General features: G+C 49.5%; 1 protein-coding gene across 1 annotated transcript; it reads left to right on the forward strand.

Annotated features, from left to right (window-relative positions):
• Positions 1 to 1026: 1026 nt before the first annotated feature.
• Positions 1027 to 16673, forward strand: LACTBL1 (lactamase beta like 1; the record flags this gene model as incomplete). Its single annotated transcript, XM_080921256.1, has 9 exons — positions 1027 to 1038; positions 2302 to 2373; positions 6145 to 6243; positions 6390 to 6525; positions 8425 to 8534; positions 9746 to 9912; positions 11345 to 11574; positions 14079 to 14184; positions 15689 to 16673. The coding sequence occupies 9 exons, from the start codon at positions 1027 to 1029 to the stop codon at positions 16671 to 16673; spliced, it is 1917 nt and encodes a 638-aa protein (XP_080777382.1).
• Between the last annotated feature and the right edge of the window lie 493 nt (positions 16674 to 17166).

The raw sequence follows: 17166 nt of genomic DNA on the forward strand, positions 1-17166 counted from the left end.
CCCCGGGCTGGAGAGATGGCTCAGTGGTTAAGAGCACTGACTGCTCTTCCAGAGGTGCTGAGTTCAATTCCCAGCAACCACATGGTGGCTCACAACCATCTGTAATGAATCTGAATCTGATGTTCTCTTCTGGTGTGTCTGAAGACAGCTACAATGTACTCATATGAATAAATAAACAAGCAAATTAAAAAAAAAAAAAAGAATCCCCGGGCTTCTGAGGTGGCTCAGCGGATAAGGTCACTTGCCACCAAGCCTCCGGAATTGAGCTTAATCACTATAATCTATAATAAAAGGATTGTATGAGTGTATATGTGAGAGTGTGAGTATGTGTATTGTGCGTATGTGTGTGGCTATGAGTGTGTATATGTATGTGCTAGTGTGTGTGTGTGTGTGTGTGTGTGTGTGCTGGTGTGTGTCTCTGTATGTATGTGAATGTGTATATGTGTATGTGTGTGTGTTTAAATGTATGAGCATGCATGTGTGTGCGTGTGTGTGTTTGATCTTGTTTCATGGATACAGAACCTGAAGAACAATTCTCCAGTAAAATACCTTTAAAGAAAGAGCAAGCTGGGACAGTCCGTGTGCATCTGCTGCCATCTAGTGGTAATTCCTCATATAACATGGTGTGGGTTCTCTTCTGGCTGAATTGGAAATATCCCTGATTTACAAGGGAGAAACACCTGTCTCCAGAGCTGGGTCAACTTGAGTATCCAGGAGTGGCACAGAATACAGTGGTGTCTTTGGGACACAGGTAGGTGTCCCAAAGGGAAGTCTTGCAGGCCCTTGAAGTAAACTATCTGACTCATATCATCAGCCCTAGCTTTGACATGCTATCCTTGCCCTGGAGGACCTCATAGACTGTTGGATGGAGGTATAAGGAAGACACTGGGGGAGGGGGGATCCTGTGTTCCAATCTTATCCCTGGCACTTCTTGGGAACTTCTTTGGATGGATGGAAAGTGTGACAAACTAGATTCTTCTTTGTGCAGTTCTTGTGCAGATCAAAGACCCAGACAACGCCCGTAAAATGGCTCAGCAGGTACAGATGCTCGCCACCAAGCGTGATGACCTGAGTTCCCTGGGACCCACACTGTGGAAAGAGAAAACCACCTCTTTTGAGTTGTCCTCTGACATTCCAGAAAGTTCACTAAGAAAAATGTAAAGTCAGCCTTAGGACCCAGACTAGGAGTTTGATACCAGAGCCAAGTCATGAGTTCCTTGGCAGAGCCCTTCCTAAGGGTATGTCCCAGGCTTCTGCTTTACAAGCACCCTCCTACTTAATTAGCTGTAGTTATTATCCTCACTTACAAAGAATCCAAGAGAGTTCCACTTCCAGGTAACAGTGGAGCCCCTGAACATTTCATAGAAAGGCGCACACCATGTTTTCAGAGGTGACTGGTGAACTGGTTTTTGCTCAGAAAAAGGTTCTAAAGGCCCGAGGGTCAGATCCTGGTGGATGTCCTTTGTCACCTCTTTTCCACTCTGGGTTTGTGTCCCTGGTCTATAGCTTCTGTGGTCACATGACATGAATGTCCAGCATCTGCCCAGCTTCCCTGCTGCCAGGGCTTCTGGGAAGCTAATCCTTTAGGCAGAGGGCAGCGAAGGATTAGAGCTTTAGAGCTGCAGAAATGAGGACCACATCTGTCACTGCTGGGAGTTTGGGCAGAGCCCATGCTGAGAGCTCAGGAGGACCTTTGGAACACAGGGAACCCAGTGGAAGGAGCTGAATTGTGGATTCTAGTGGATCCTTCTGGAATCGGGTGAGATGCAAGAGTCTGGGGCCTGGCGGATGGTTGTGGGGGAGGCTGCGAAAGGGAACGGAAATTAGATGCCTGAGTCTGTTGGTAGATTTGGGGTAGGTTTGGTGCCCACCTCCAGGTTTGCCTTGAGATAGAAGGGTTTCTGGGTCTTCTAGTACAAGAAACAGGGCAGTTGTGGGCAGTTAGGCACTGTGAGTCAGCCAGGCTTCTGAGCTAGGGAAGTGAGGCCCCATCCCCCAACACCCACATCTTACCCCTTTTCTAGCTCTTCTCTGTCCCCTCTTCTCCCAGGACATGTCTTTATTATTAATTTTATGTGTATGTATCCTTCCCACATTTATGTTTCTATTGTGTGTATGTCTGGTATCCCTGGAGATTGTCAGATCCCCGGGAGCTGGGGTTACAGACAGTTGTGAGCAACAGTGCAGATGCAGGGAATTGAACCCAGATCTTCTGAAATAGAAGCCAGTGCTCTTAACATCCTATCTCCCCACTGCTCCCACTTCCTCTTGCATTTGCTTCTCTCAGTTTCCTGTCCTCAGGGTCTCCTGGGCTGCAGGCCGGAATTCTCAACAGCTGGAATCTTCCATGCCTTGAGGAAGATGAAGACTCGGGTGAGTTTCAAACAGGAAGTCACACATTATCTTGGTCAGCATCTCCAGCCTCTTACTCAGTGACTCTGCCCTCCTTTCCATCCTGGGTGCTTCACCCACACCCTCACTAAAGCCTCTGTCCTTGCCTGTTTCTCTGGAACAAGTACAGCAATTATGACAGTCCAGCTAACACTTGCTATTGTAACACAAGTTGTTCACCGATCCACGCTTCCTGCATATCTCTGTAGGGGCTCACATGAGCTCTCCCAGGGGGAGGGGCAGCTGTCAGGCTCCAAGAGGTGAGGTCATTTGTCTAGAGCTGGAAGGAGCAGAGCTAAAGTCAGGTTCTGTTTGTTGCCCTTTTCAGAGTGTTATACAAATGTTACAATCTGTCAGTGTCTGAGAATGGCTTATTTCACTTAGCACAGTGAGTCTAAGATCCTTCCGACTTATTGTACATATCAATACTCTATTCTATTGCTATGTAACATTCCATTGCATGGATTATGAACCGTATTTTTTTCATTCATTGTTGAAAAGACATTTGGTTGATTCAGGACTTTGAAAACTAATAAGTAGCTAGGGAGATGGCTCACTTGGTAAAGTACTTGAGGACCCAAGTTCAATCCCCAGTACTATATAAAAAAGTTGGGTACAGGTACCTTCAATGCCAGTGCCGTGGAGTCAGAGACGGGCAGCTCTCTGGAGTTCTCTGGCCAGCCAGCTTCCTGTAATCCCTGAACCTCATGTTCTAGCTGGAGATCCTGCCTCAAAAACAAGGTGGAGAGCAATGGAGAAAGGTACATGATGTTGACTTCTGACCTCTATATGTTTGGGCTCACACACATACACACACGTACACATGTACTCATACACACATGTACAAATACACTTAAATACATATCACATATACATAATACACTTATACTTATATACTACATGCATATACTTATATACACATGCACACATACACACATGCATGCATACACACACGTACACATAAGCACAGGTACACATACACACATACATTTATACACATATGCACACATACATACATGCACACACATATGTACAATACACACATGCACTCTCACACATAATATACACCCATGCACATGTATATATGCACACACATGTATACACATATGCACACATAATTTACACATAAACACGTGCTCTCATGCACATATGCATGCATTCATATACTACATACACACATACACACATGCACTCAGACACACAAAGAAAAATGTAAGAATAAAGAATAAAGAATGGCTTCTGTGTGGACCCCAAGTTCTAGAAGTGAAAAATACTTGTGAAGCTCAGTGGGATTTCCAGATTTAAAAATAAAGATTGGACAGAGAATTCCTTCACACTGAAGGGCCCCCACCAGGGTGGGGGATGTCTAGGTTTTCAGTGGACCAGGAGGCAGGGCTAAGTCTAGACCTGTGTTTTTAACTAACAGGACAGGGTTAACTGCTTTAACTTCAAAGCATTTTCTGAGAGGCTGAGAAATAATAGCTGCTTCTGCTGAGGATCAAGGATGATTTACATGGTGTTGCGGAAAAAATAAAAAAGTGATAACCTTTTATCCGCACTAGTGCCTGCACCCATAGGACATAGGACCATATGGCTCTGTGGGACGTCTTAATCTTAGCGGCTCCACGATGCCTATAAGTACTCACAGACCCCGGCTTCTCTTGTCCCAGGCGTGGTCCACTCCACCCACCCTTGGCGTGTTGTTGCCAAGCCTTACACACGCATCCCAACTCCGTGACAGGCTTTGTGTGTTCTGCCACTATACCCTCTTTGAACTCAATTAACTTGCCACATTGAAGAACATAGCGAAATAATCTGGTCCAATTGGTATGATATAATTTGCCCACCTAGATACGTCAAATGATCCTGTACAATTCTATCCCATATAAAATATTCATAAGATCCAATGATAGGCTGGACCCGCCTTGTATAATGACATGGCTGCTATAAAACTCGAATGGGGCCTGCTTATGTTAGCTGTCCCTACTGCATGAGAATGGCTGAGTCAGAAACCTAAGTGTCCTAGACACTCCCACAGACAGTAGGTGTTACTTGGGTACCAGCTCCATGAGGCTGGACATCCCTCAAGCTGGCTTAAGGTCTCACCCCAGGGACCTGGTACAGCTCCTGGTGCCTAGTGGCTGCTATTGAAAAAGGATAGGAACAAGGAAGAGACCTTTCAGATGCAAGTCACCTTGTCAGAGGTAACCGTTGAGATCTAAGCAGAATGGGTTTACTACTGTTACGTGGAATTTCCTGGAGAGATGTAAACAAACATCTGTTCACCCCGGGAAAAAGCACCAATGACAGACCACAGAAATGATCCCACCCAAGTGTCTTTTAGCGAGCTAATGAGCGTGTGGGGTCACACACAGGACTAGGGGTGTCCTGGTTTCATTTCTGCTCATCACAGAGCCTTCTCTACCTGTGTTGGAAGGGTGGCATGGGAGACACCCACCACAGAGAGCAGTACCCACAGGCTGGGAGCTTCAGGCATGCCCACTGGATACTCTACCTGTAACTTTAATTTTTTTTTAAAGCAAGCTCTCTTTGTTTTCTTTTTTTTTAAAGATTTATTTAATTATATGAATACACTGTAGCTGTCAGACACACCAAAAGACATCGGATTCCAGATGGTTGTGAGCCACCATGTGGCTGCTGGGAATTGAACTCAGGACCTCTGGAAGAGCAGTCAGTGCTCTTAACTGCTGAGCCATCTCTCCAGCCCAACTTTAATTTTTTTAAGCCTATTTTTCATGATGATTCTTAAACGGTTTAACCTCCCTTCTAGCCCACCACCCACTAGAGTTAGTGGAAAAGAAAGGATACGGGGAAGTGGACCTGTTTAGAAAGGTTCTTTGGAGCAAATCCTGTCTGTGTTGTCTGGGAATCAGCAGTTCAGTTCACAGGTCAGCAGGCGGTGGCAGCTTGATCCACTCGAAAACATTTCATGAACACACCAGCAGCCTCGGCCTAGTCAGCAGGAGGGAGCAGGAGGGACACTGGGAGAAGTTCTCAGCTGTGTCTCTCTCAGCAAATTGAAGATTAGTGAGCACTTGAAACTTACAAGCATTGCACAGCTAGCTCTATGAGCAAGCCAAGCTCAGCTCCTGTCACACGTGACCCCTCCACGCATCACGTGACCTCCACGGGCCTGGCCTCGGCATGTGAGTCTGTCTTAGCAAAGCTCCAGGTGACTCTGTCTCAGCTGACATCACTCTGCCAATCAGCCCGGGTCCGAGGAAGCGGCCAGAAACTGCAGCACACCACCGGATGTTTTTTGGCGTGGTTTCTCTATATGGAGTCCTGACCAATGGAGCTTATTGCTAGGCAACGTAAGGCAGAATGATATACGCGCGTCATTAGTGAAGAATGTCCTTCGTCACGTGTCCTTTCACGTGCTTGCTTTAGCAGAGCATCTTCTCACCTGTGTCCGCTTCAGGAAAACACTCCTTCAGGTGTTTGCCCCAGCAAAACACCATCCGACATAACCCACTTTCCAAAGAACCCCTAAGTTTCCACTTCACTGCTCCTAGGTTTAAGGTGAGGAACCTGGAGGTGGCTGTGTCGAGACCCACTGTGCGTACCTCAGATGCCTACTGAGTAAGCCAGCACACCAAAGGCTACAGAAAGGGAGGAAATGGAAGCCCCGCCCCCTCGCCCCTGGCCTGGGAAGGCCTGCTGACAGTGGGAGGGGTGGGGTGGTACAGAATTGTTCTACACTAAGGAACCTGAATTTGCACTCTCTTACAGATAAATATGGCCTTGGGAGGAAAAGAGGTGTGGAGAGTTGGAAGAGGCTTCCGGCCCGAGGCAGCCTTTCAGTGGTATCTTGATAAGCACATAGGTGAAGTGAGGCGAGGGTTAGACCATGTGTGTAGAGCTGATGAGGTCCTTACTGTGGTGAGGCCCTCTGCTTCACAGGCAGCCCTGCACTGAGGGTACCTTTCTCCCACTGCTGACCCTAGAGGCCATAACCTGCATCTTTGTTTCTCCAGGCCGGCCAGCAGCCCCGTCTTCTAAAAGGGAAGAAGAAATGGTTTCTGCGGGCCCTCAGCGGCTTCCTCTTCCTGTTCTCAGTGACCATGACTGGCTGCTTCCTGTGGCAGTACTGCATCCCCAAGCTGCAGACCGGTGAGTGAAGAAGCGGCTCACTTACTCCTACCTAGCAAGGGCCTGAGGGTGGAGGAGGGCCGTTAAGCTTTAGACTCAGGAGAGCAGGTCTCTGTTCTCACTTCAGGTCACACTGGTCACCTCTAGCTGGGCTTGGTCATGCTCTTATAAACAAAGTGAGAATCCCATTACCATCAGAATCCCAGCCTGGGGGTCAATTCTGGCTTCCTTGAAGTTCAATCTGAGGCAGGTGAGACAGCTCAGCCGGAAAAGGCGCTTTCAGGACCAGAATAATGGTTCTATCCCAGTCTTCTACTCCAAACCTGTCTAAAAATAAACCACCCCAGGGGCTAGGGGTGTAGCTTAGTGGTGGTATGCTTGCTTACAGTGGTCAGGGCCTGCTGGCTGATTGTTTCTCGTGGTTCTGTGGACTGACTGACAGTCCTACTGCTGGTCTAACCTATTCTCTTCAAGGAAGTATACAAGTCACTTGGGATTGCAGCCTCCCTAGGGCCTTGTGCTTTCAGGGATAATTTCCCCAGGCTTCTCCATGTGATGACAGCTACTCCTTGGACAGAGGCAGATAAGACTTACTTTGTGACCGGCCACCTATATTCAGTTCTGGGGACACAATGAGCTGTCCCTGCTGCTTCAGGTCTGAAGCCCCACTGGGGTTTCAAGTTCACATCACCCAAACTAATATAAAATTAGCTTGAGGTATGGAGGGATGGATGGATGGGTGGATGGATGGGTGGATGGATGGGTGGAGGGATGGATGGATGGATGGAGGGATGGGTGGAGGGATGGGTGGATGGATGGGTGGAGGGATGGATGGATGGATGGGTGGATGGATGGATGGATGGATGGGTGGATGGATGGATGGATGGATGGGTGGGTGGATGGATGGATAGATGGATGGGTGGGTGGATGGATGGATGGATGGGTGGAGGGATGGGTGGAGGGATGGATGGGTGGATGGATGGATGGATGGATGACAGATGGATGGGTGGATGGATGGATGGATGGGTGGATGGATGGGTGGATGGATGGATGGATGGATGGGTGGAGGGATGGGTGGAGGGATGGATGGGTGGATGGATGGATGGATGGGTGGATGACAGATGGATGGGTGGGTGGATGGATGGATGGATGGATGACAGATGGATGGGTGGGTGGATGGATGGATGGATGGATGGATGACAGATGGATGGGTGGATGGATGGATGGATGGATGGGTGGATGGATGGGTGGATGGATGGATGGATGGATGGGTGGAGGGATGGGTGGAGGGATGGATGGGTGGATGGATGGATGGATGGGTGGATGACAGATGGATGGGTGGGTGGATGGATGGATGGATGGATGGATGACAGATGGATGGGTGGGTGGATGGATGGATGGATGGATGACAGATGGATGGGTGGGTGGATGGATGGATGGATGGATGGATGACAGATGGATGGGTGGATGGATGGATGGATGGATGGATGACAGATGGATGGGTGGATGGATGAATGGATGGATGGGTGGATGGATGGGTGGAGGGATGGATGGATGGATGGGTGGATGGATGAATGGATGGATGGGTGGATGGATGGGTGGAGGGATGGATGGATGGATGGATGGGTGGATGGATGAATGGATGGATGGGTGGGTGGATGGATGGATGAACCTGAGCCTGTCAGGAGGAAGGAGAGGCTGGAGATCAGTAGCTGACCTGAAGGGAGTCAATCCTAGGGTCACATTATCCCTTGGCCTTTGGCTGGCCCATGATTAAACGTTTTCTGGGAAGATCTCTGCTGGTGAGAGGATGTCCCCAAGACATGGCTCTGGCCTTTGGACAGCCTCCCTGTCCTCTAAGGGTGCCCCTTTGCCCTTTATCTGACCTCTTCTGTACTTACCTCCGGATGCACCCTTTAGGTTCCTTGAAGCCAGAGGTGCCCCCAGCCCCAGTGAGGATGTGTCCCCGGCACCCTGAGCTTGTGCCTCTTGCTCACCCCCTGCCAGTGCTGAAGGAGGCCTTGGAGAAGGTTAGTGATGGCCTAGGAGGTTCCTTCCTGGGAGAGCGGTACCGCTTGGTAGAGGAGGGATTGTTGCTCTCTGATGTGATGGTCATTCATTCAACATACTTTTGTTTGTTTCGTTTTCCAACGGGGTTTGTCTTTATAACAGCCCTGGCTATGCTGGAACTTGATTTATCCATCAGGCTGGCCTCACAGATAGATAGATCGCCCTGCCTTTGCCTCCTGAGTGCACAGATTAAAGGCATGAGCCACCACGCCCAGCTTTCAATGTACATTTCTTGAGTGTCTGTTCTGTGCCTAGAATCCTAGTGCTTGGGAGGCAGAGGCAGGAGGATCACTGCAAGTTTGAGGTTAGCCTGGTCTACATAGTAAGTTCTAGGCCAGAGAGGGTGGGGACAGACTGACTGTAGGTAAAGGAAGCAGCTAAGGTGACACATATGTCAAAGTTAGGGTTTCTATTGCTGTGAAGAGACACCATGACCAAGGCAACCATTATAAGGGACAACATTTAATTGAGGCTGGCTTACAAGTTTAGTTCATTATCATCAATCGGGGAACATGGCAGCATGCAGGCGGACACGGTGCCGGAGAAGGAGCCAAGAGTTCTACATCTTGATCCGAAGGCAATCAGGAGAAAACTGGCTTCCTCAAGCAGCTAAGGGGAAGCTCTCTACAATGGGTGGAGCCTGAGCACAGGAGGAGACCTCAAAGGCCACGCCTACAGTGACGCACTTCCTCCAACAAGGCCACGCCTCCTAACTACCAATCCCTATGGGCTGAGCATATTCAAGCCATCACAACATACTTCACCCAGTGGTGGCAGCCCACACCTTTAATCCCAGCACTGGGAGGCAGAGGCAGTTAGATTTCTGAGTTCAAGACCAATGTGGTCTATAGAGTGAGTTCTAGGACAGCCAAGGATACACAGAGAAACCCTGTTTTAAAAAACAAAACAACAACAAAAAGATGACATATATTTTTGATTCAGGAGCAAGACTGAAGATTAGGAGCCAGGCACTAGTGGTACACACACACACACATACACACACATTCCTTTAGGGAGTCCCTATGTCTAAAATGGATGGAAGGGAGGTTGCTAGGAGTCAGAACCTCACAGGGCATGGTGGGTACAGGGTGGGTTTGGCTATGGGGACAGGTGGGTATACTGAGGCAGGGGCTATCACTGCACCTACATTCTGCCCCTGTTCTCTCTCAAGGTGGATGGGATTCTGCGCAAGGCAATGTTGGCCCCAGGCCTGGCTGCCATGTCTGCCCTTGTCATCCATAATGACACTGTACTGTGGACTGGGAACTTCGGGAGGAAGAATGGCTCAGATCCAAATTCTGGAACCCCTAATGAGTATACCATGTACCGGTTAGTGGGGTGCCCTCCAGGTTCTCAGAAGGGATAATTAGAATGGCAAGCCAAGGAGATATAGGAGACGTTCAAGAGGGGTGGGGTCCCAGATGCCAGGGCCTGATAGGTCTATGGGAGACAAAGGTCTAGAGAAGACCAGGAAGTATGAACGCCCAGTGTCATACCACAGGGACACAGGCCAGATGAGGAAGGGATCCTGTCTCCTCTTCATGTGCCACCTTGGAACAATCACCAGCCCCCAGCCCTCCTCTGCATCCCTGTGAGTGAGTGACATTGACCCTGTTGGAGGCAGCTGCAGACACTTGGCTGCACACCCAGAGCTTCTCCTCTTGGGTGCTATCTGCAGAGTCCTCAAAGCTTCCACAAGGGACATACTTGATCCCTGGGATACTGTGGGGACTTGAGGGGTCCTGCAGGATTTAACCTTCACAACTGTACTTTTGTGGCACCAAGCACAGGACCCAGAGTCCCAGTTGTCTTATTTACTGTGTATGTACTACCTGGCATGCTAAGTGCTCTGCACACACACACACACACACACACACACACACACACACACACACCCCACAGACTGTTCTATCTCTTATACTCCATGAAACTAACAGTCAAACTCCCAGAAAGGTCTAGTAACTTGCCCAAGGCCACACAGCCAGTAAGAGCTAAGACTGACCAAACCCAGCTCTGCTCCAGTACTGGTGCGGTAAGAGGGCTAGAGGGGAAGGGTGCTGAGCTGTCCCTCCTATCCCATCTTTCTGGTACATCCTAAGCATCCACAGCAACTCTGCAGAGCCTGGGGATTTCAGCCTGATACAGACCGAAAGGAAAAGTATCAGCTCAGGACCCCCAAAACCAAGTTCTCAGCACCCAGATTTATCTGTCCCAGAGGGACAGAAGATAGGGACAAGTGACAATGACAGGAGATAAAGAGGGAGAAGGGGAGGGGAACATGGGAGAGGAGGAAGTGGTGTTTGTCACGCAGGAAAAGGGACTGCCTCTGGCTAGAGGAAACAGGAGCAGCACATAGCAAAATGGTGGTTTATAAAGGCACAAAGGGAAATCCCATTTTAGAATGCGGTGTTTAGTTTTAATTGGGCATATTAATTAGGTGAGCCAAAGGGGACTTTTGATTGCTGCACTTCAATACTTTGATAGCTGGACCTTGGTAGTGAGCCTCAGGAGGAGGAAATGGCCAAATAAGGGAACAGACTTTGGAGGCCAGCTTCAGAAATGTAATCTAATGGTTTTTAGCAAGGCAGAGAGATTGGGGGAAAGGGCAAGGCCTGCCAGAGTCATGCTCACCACGCTCGAGATGGCCAAGGTCCCTTCATAGCCTAGGATAGAATCTAGCATGAAAAGCTGAAGGCTGGGCACGGGGTAGGAGTGGGTGTAAGGCTGACAGGTTGCCCTCTGCACTCGTATATCCCAACAGGATTGCCAGCATCTCCAAGATCTTCCCGGTCCTGATGCTGTATCGCTTGTGGGAGGAGGGCATCGTGGCCTCCCTGGACGACCCTCTGGAGCGATATGCCAGCACCTTCTCCATCAACAACCCGCTAGGCACAGCTCAAGGCCCTGAAGCACAGGGCCCAGTGGGGGAATTTGAAGAGATGGGTTCTCTCCCAAGGCCATCCCCTGTCACTCTCCGGAGGATGGCCAGTCAGTTGTCAGGTGAGCCTCAGAATTGTCCAGCTGAGCCAATGCACACCAGAGGGGCTTGGGGCAGGCACCTGACACAGATTCCCAAACATTAGGACCCTGCTCTGGTTCCTGAGTGGCCATGTTTCCAAACCACGGACCATGGGAGGTGGCAGGGTAGAAAGAGCTGAGGTGAACCTGAGAGGTTTTTTTGGTTGTTGTTGTTAAGCTTATTTTTAAAGTGTGTGTGTGTGTGTGTGTGTGTGTGTGTACACTCTTATCACTCTAGCACTGGGGCTTTTATTTTATTTTATTGAGACAGGGTCTCTTATAGCCCAGGCTGGCTTCAAATTCATTCTGTAGCTCAGGATGACCCTGAACTTTTGATTCTTTCTCTACCTCCTGAGTGCTAAGATTACAAGTATATGTCACTATATTCAATATGTTCATTGTTGGGGAAGGAACTCATGGCTTCACACATGCTAAGCAAGCGTTGTACCTCCTGAGTTGTGTACCTGGCCTGAACCTGGGAGAACAGATCAGGTGGGAAAACCAGTTCACAGACCAATGAGCCAGGATCAGTGTTCAACGCCAATGGCAAGGCAACAAGTTAAAACCAGTAGGGAACTAACTCTACAGCGAAGACCCAGACTCCCTGAACACCTGCAAAGATCACATGGAAAGCCACAGCCCACAGGACATGTGTGAAAGGCAGAGCTGACTTCACACTGTTTAAAAGGCTCTGAAGAGTTAGTAAAAGATGACAACCTTTGTTCACCTCAATCGTTGGTACACTGAATGGAGAAACCATGGAGACGATGTTCTCCTCCACACCAGAGGAGGGAATTTAAATTGATGGCCCTTGTGCTGGATGGTTTTGTGTCATGACGCAAGTTAAAGTCATCTTCCGAGAAGGGAATCTCAGTTAGGAAAATGCCTCCATAAGATTGGGGTGCACACAAACCTGTAGGGTGTTTTCTTAATTAGTGATAAATGTGGGAGGGCCCAGCCCACTGTGGGTGGGGCCATCCCTATGCTGATGGTCCTGGGTTCTTTAAGAAAGCAGGCTGAGGAAACCAGTAAGCAGCATCCCTCCATGCCCTCTGCATCAGCTCCTGCCTTCAGGTTCCTGCTGTCTTAGTTCCTGCTTTGTCTTCCCTACATGAACTGTGAAGTGTAAGCCAAATAAAGCCTTTTTTCTCTGAGTTGCTTTGGTCATGGTGTTTCATCATAGCGATAGAAACACTAGGACACTTCCCAATAAACAAACAAACAGATAAAACCTGTATGAAGGCAAATTCAAATTATTTATCACAATCGTTTTCTCAACTTACCTTTTTTGGAAATAGGGTCTCACTTAGCTCAGGCTTTCCTCACACTCTCTATGTAGCTGAAGATGACTTTGAAATCCTGATCCTCCTGCCTCCACCTCCTAAGTGCTGTCTCCACACCAGGCTGCTTGTCACTATTTAATGTGGCTGGGGATCAGAGGTACGGTGTGCACTTGGCATGTGGTAAGCTATGAATTGAGCTCCAGCCATAGAGGAAAAAAAAGGGGCATATATTCCCTGTGAGTGACAAATTCTATTTCTAGAAAATTCTACCCAAGGTGACCTCACCCTGTGTAGCATAAAGCATACTCACAATTTATTCACTACACAGTGATTTTTACAGTAACAAGAGGGGAGCCAATGTGGGGGGCACATGGCTGAAACCCAGCACTCCCAAGAGGAGGCAAGAGGATCAGAAATTCAAGGTCATCCTAGGCTACATAGTGAGTTCAAAGCCAGCCTGGGCTCTCTTAAGACTAAAACTAGAAGAAATAACCTACATGTTCTTTCCTAGGGGAATGGCTATGCAATAAGATATTGTATAGCTCTAAATGATCGTGTTCTTTGTTTACTGATATGAAATAAAACGTTAAGTAGAAAAGTACATGTATTACTTGTACTTTTAAACATTAAAAACTTGTACTTAAACATTAAAAACTATATAAAGACACTATATAAATACACTAACTATAAAAATGGGTTTATGATGAGGCAGGTGTAATGTACATGATTATATAATATGCTGTGTATTATATAAATACTATTCTTTTTTACATCTTTATTGTTTTGGTGGGGGACAATGTGCACGTTATACTCATGTGGATGTCAGAGGACAACTTGTGGGGGTCCTTTCTTTCCACAATGGAGGTTTTTCTGGATTGAACACAAGGATTGTTGGCAAGCACCTTTTCCAGATAAGCCATTTGCCAGCCCTAAATGTTAAATTATTTAGGATGTAGTAATTTATTTCAGGATGTAGTAAATGCCTTTGGAAGGACTGAGCTTGGTGGTACCTGCCTGCAATCCCAACACTTGGGAGGGAGAGTGGAGAGAAGACAGAGACAAAGATGTTTGCTTCCGGAAGGGGAGCTGGTGGCCGGCTGGAGTGGGGAGGCATGGGGAGAAATGTGATTCAGTGTTGTTCTAGGGGAGGGACTTCCCCAGCCACGGGCAGGTTCTACAGGTCTGACCACTGCTCTTTCCCAGGACTTCCCAGAAGACTCCGGGGCACTTCGCTGCTGTGGAGGGGCAGTACCCAGGAGGCTCTGAGTCTACTCAAGGATGATGTCCTGGTAGCTGACCCAGGAACCAGGTGAGGAGTGTGCCCTGAAGTCCAACCACACATCCTATCAGATGATCAGAGTCAGGGAGGTTCTGGGGATCATTGGATATAGTCCATCATACACCCAGAAAAACTAAGGCCCACAGGTGTTAGCATAGCAAGGTTTGGGAGAGCTGGGCCCAGAGCCCAGGTCTGTTCCAGTCTTCCTGTCCCTCATCAACTGGATGGGCTAAGAATCTACTTGGGGGCTGGAGAGATGGCTCAGCAGTTAAGAACTGGCTGTTCTTCCAGAGTCCTGAGTTCAATTCCCAGCAACCACATGGTGGCTCATAATCATCTATAATGTGATCTGGTGCCCTCTTCTGACACATGGGTGTACATGCAGACAGAGCATTATTTACAACAGAAGCAAGCCTTTAAAAACCAAAAAGAATCTACTTAATACCAGTACTTGGGAGGCTGAGGCAGGAGAATAGAGAGATGGAGCCCAGTTTGGTCTACACAATTTTTTTAAAAAAACAACAGACTCGGAGAAACTGACGCACGTCTTTTTTATTTTTTTAAGATTTATTTATTTATTATATATAAGTACATTGTAGCTGTCTCCAGACACACAAAGAGAGGACATCAGATCCCATTACAGATGGTTATGAGCCACCATGTGGTTGCTGGGATTTGAACTCAGGACCTCTGGAAGAGCAGTCAGTGTTCTTAACCACTGAGCCGTCTCTCCGGCCTGAGGTTTTCTAAAACAAACAAAACAAAAACAAGACACAAAAAGCAATCAAGGCATCTGCTAAGCACTGGATATACCAGCAAACAAATCTGACTGTATTAGGTTTTTATTGCTGTGAAGAGACACCATGACCAAAGCAACTTTTATAAAGGAAAACATTTAATTGGGGTTGGTTTATAGTTCAGAGGTCTAGTCCATTATCATCATAGTGGGAAGCAAGACAGTGTAAAGGTTCTGGAGGAGCTGAGAATTCCACATGTTGAGCTGAAAACAGCAGAAGGGGGACTGTTCCATACTGGGCAGAGCTTATGCATAGGGGTCCTCAAAGCCCACCTACATAGTAACACTCTTCCTCCAACAAGGCCACACCTCTTCTGATGAGCCACACCCCCTAATAGTTCCCCTTCCCTTGGGCCAAGCATATTCAAACCACCATACTGACCAAGGCCCCTTTTTTACAGTTTGCAGTGGTGAGGGAGACACAGTGAAGAAATAAACGAAATAGATAAAGTTTTGCCATGATGGATATGAATAGTAAACAGTTAAAGGTCTGACTACGAAACAAGAGAGCTTGGGGTAGGGGGTAAGGGATACATGAACAGAGGGAGTTGGCAATCCTTTGCCACCCTAGACCAGATTTCCCTTTGCTTCTCTTCCCTCCTGGTGCCATCACACTGTCCTGAGGATCACATTGAGGATCTCATCACGATGATCGCTCTTCTCCATCCAGCTGCCAACTTACTTACTGTCCTGGGGATCACATAGAGCACCTCACCCTTGCCCCCTTTCTCCCTCCAGATGCCACTACAGCACGCTGGCCTTCTCTCTCCTAGCCCACGTGCTGGCTGCGCACAGGGCACAGGGCGACTATGAGCGCTGGGTGTCTGAGCAGGTGCTGGAACCGCTGGGGATGAGTGACACCGGCTTTGCCCTGACCGGAGCAGTGCGCGCACGCCTGGCAGCCGGCTTCTACGGCAGCGGCAGGTCCGCGCCGCTCTACGATCTGGGCTGGTACCGGCCATCGGGCCAGATGTACTCGACAGCAGCAGATCTGGCCAGGCTTGCGGCTGCGCTCCTGGGTGCAGGACCCCGACGGCTGCTACAACCCGACAGCCTGGCCACACTGTTAGCACCACTGCGAGCCTGCGCCCACGGCTACTTTGCTAGTGAAACCGGCACACCCTGGGAGTTCCACGAGAGGCAAGGATACCGCGTGGCGCGCAAGGATGGCGACTTGGACGGCTATGCCGCCAGCCTGGCGCTCGTGCCACCGCTGCGCTTGGGATTTGTGCTGTTGCTGGCCGGGCCTCGCCCACCCGCGCGCGACCTGGTGGCTGACGCCCTGGACACGCTGCTGCCTGCCCTGGAGCGCGCGTTGCGCGATGCGGAGCTTGCCCCCGCGCCCCCGCCCCGCGCGCGCCCCTTCGCCGGCTTCTTCACCTTCGCCAACCGCACTTTCTACGAGGTGCGCGCCGCCGGGCCTCGTGGCGAGCTGCGCTTGCGCCAGTTTGGGCCGCGCGTGGAGGCGCTCGTGCCCGCCGCCTTCCGATCGCTCGCTCTGCGCCACGTGCGCGGCCGCGTCTTCCAGTTGCACGTGGCGCGCGAGTTCCCGTGCGCGCTGCCGCTTGCAGACGCCTGGCTGTCCCTGGAGGCCCAGCACGGGCAATTGGTGCGGTTCTACCCGCTGGATCGCCACGGGCTGGCGCCGGGCTTCGACGTGCCAGGCCTCAACACCTACGGAGTGCTACGCCTGCCACGCAGGCCTGTGTTCGGCTCCCAGTGAGCTGGGCATCCCCACGCGTGCGCGTCCACACATGCCTTTGCCTTGCCCTTACCCATGCTTGCAACCCTCTGCATGCCTCCAGCCTGCCCACACCCCCCTGCAGCTTTCCTCTTATCTACAGCCTCCCTGTCTCCTCCAATCCTCCATGCACGCCCCCCACCCCACCCCCGCCACTCCCAACCTCGTAGCTTCTCATGCTTGCAACCTCTCTCCCTTCCAGTGCCTGACAACCTCTTGCTTTTTCTGCTGCAACCTCTTCTACCTTTAGCCTCACCCCCACTTCAGCCTCTTCATACCTGCAGTCTCCCCGGCAGGGAGGCCAACCAGAGGACACAGTAGTTGGCAAAGTGGGGTCTTCTTGGACGACAGCTGGTTTCAAAACTCCTCTTATTCACCCGAGAGGAATTTACAGGAAGCATTTAAACATTTAGGCGTTGTCCAGACCCGATACTACAGATCAGCGCTTTGTGTCTGTTCAAAGGAAGACAAAATA

This window comes from Micromys minutus (genome assembly GCF_963924665.1).
Source record: "Micromys minutus genome assembly, chromosome: 9".
NCBI classification, from domain to species: Eukaryota; Metazoa; Chordata; class Mammalia; order Rodentia; family Muridae; genus Micromys; species Micromys minutus.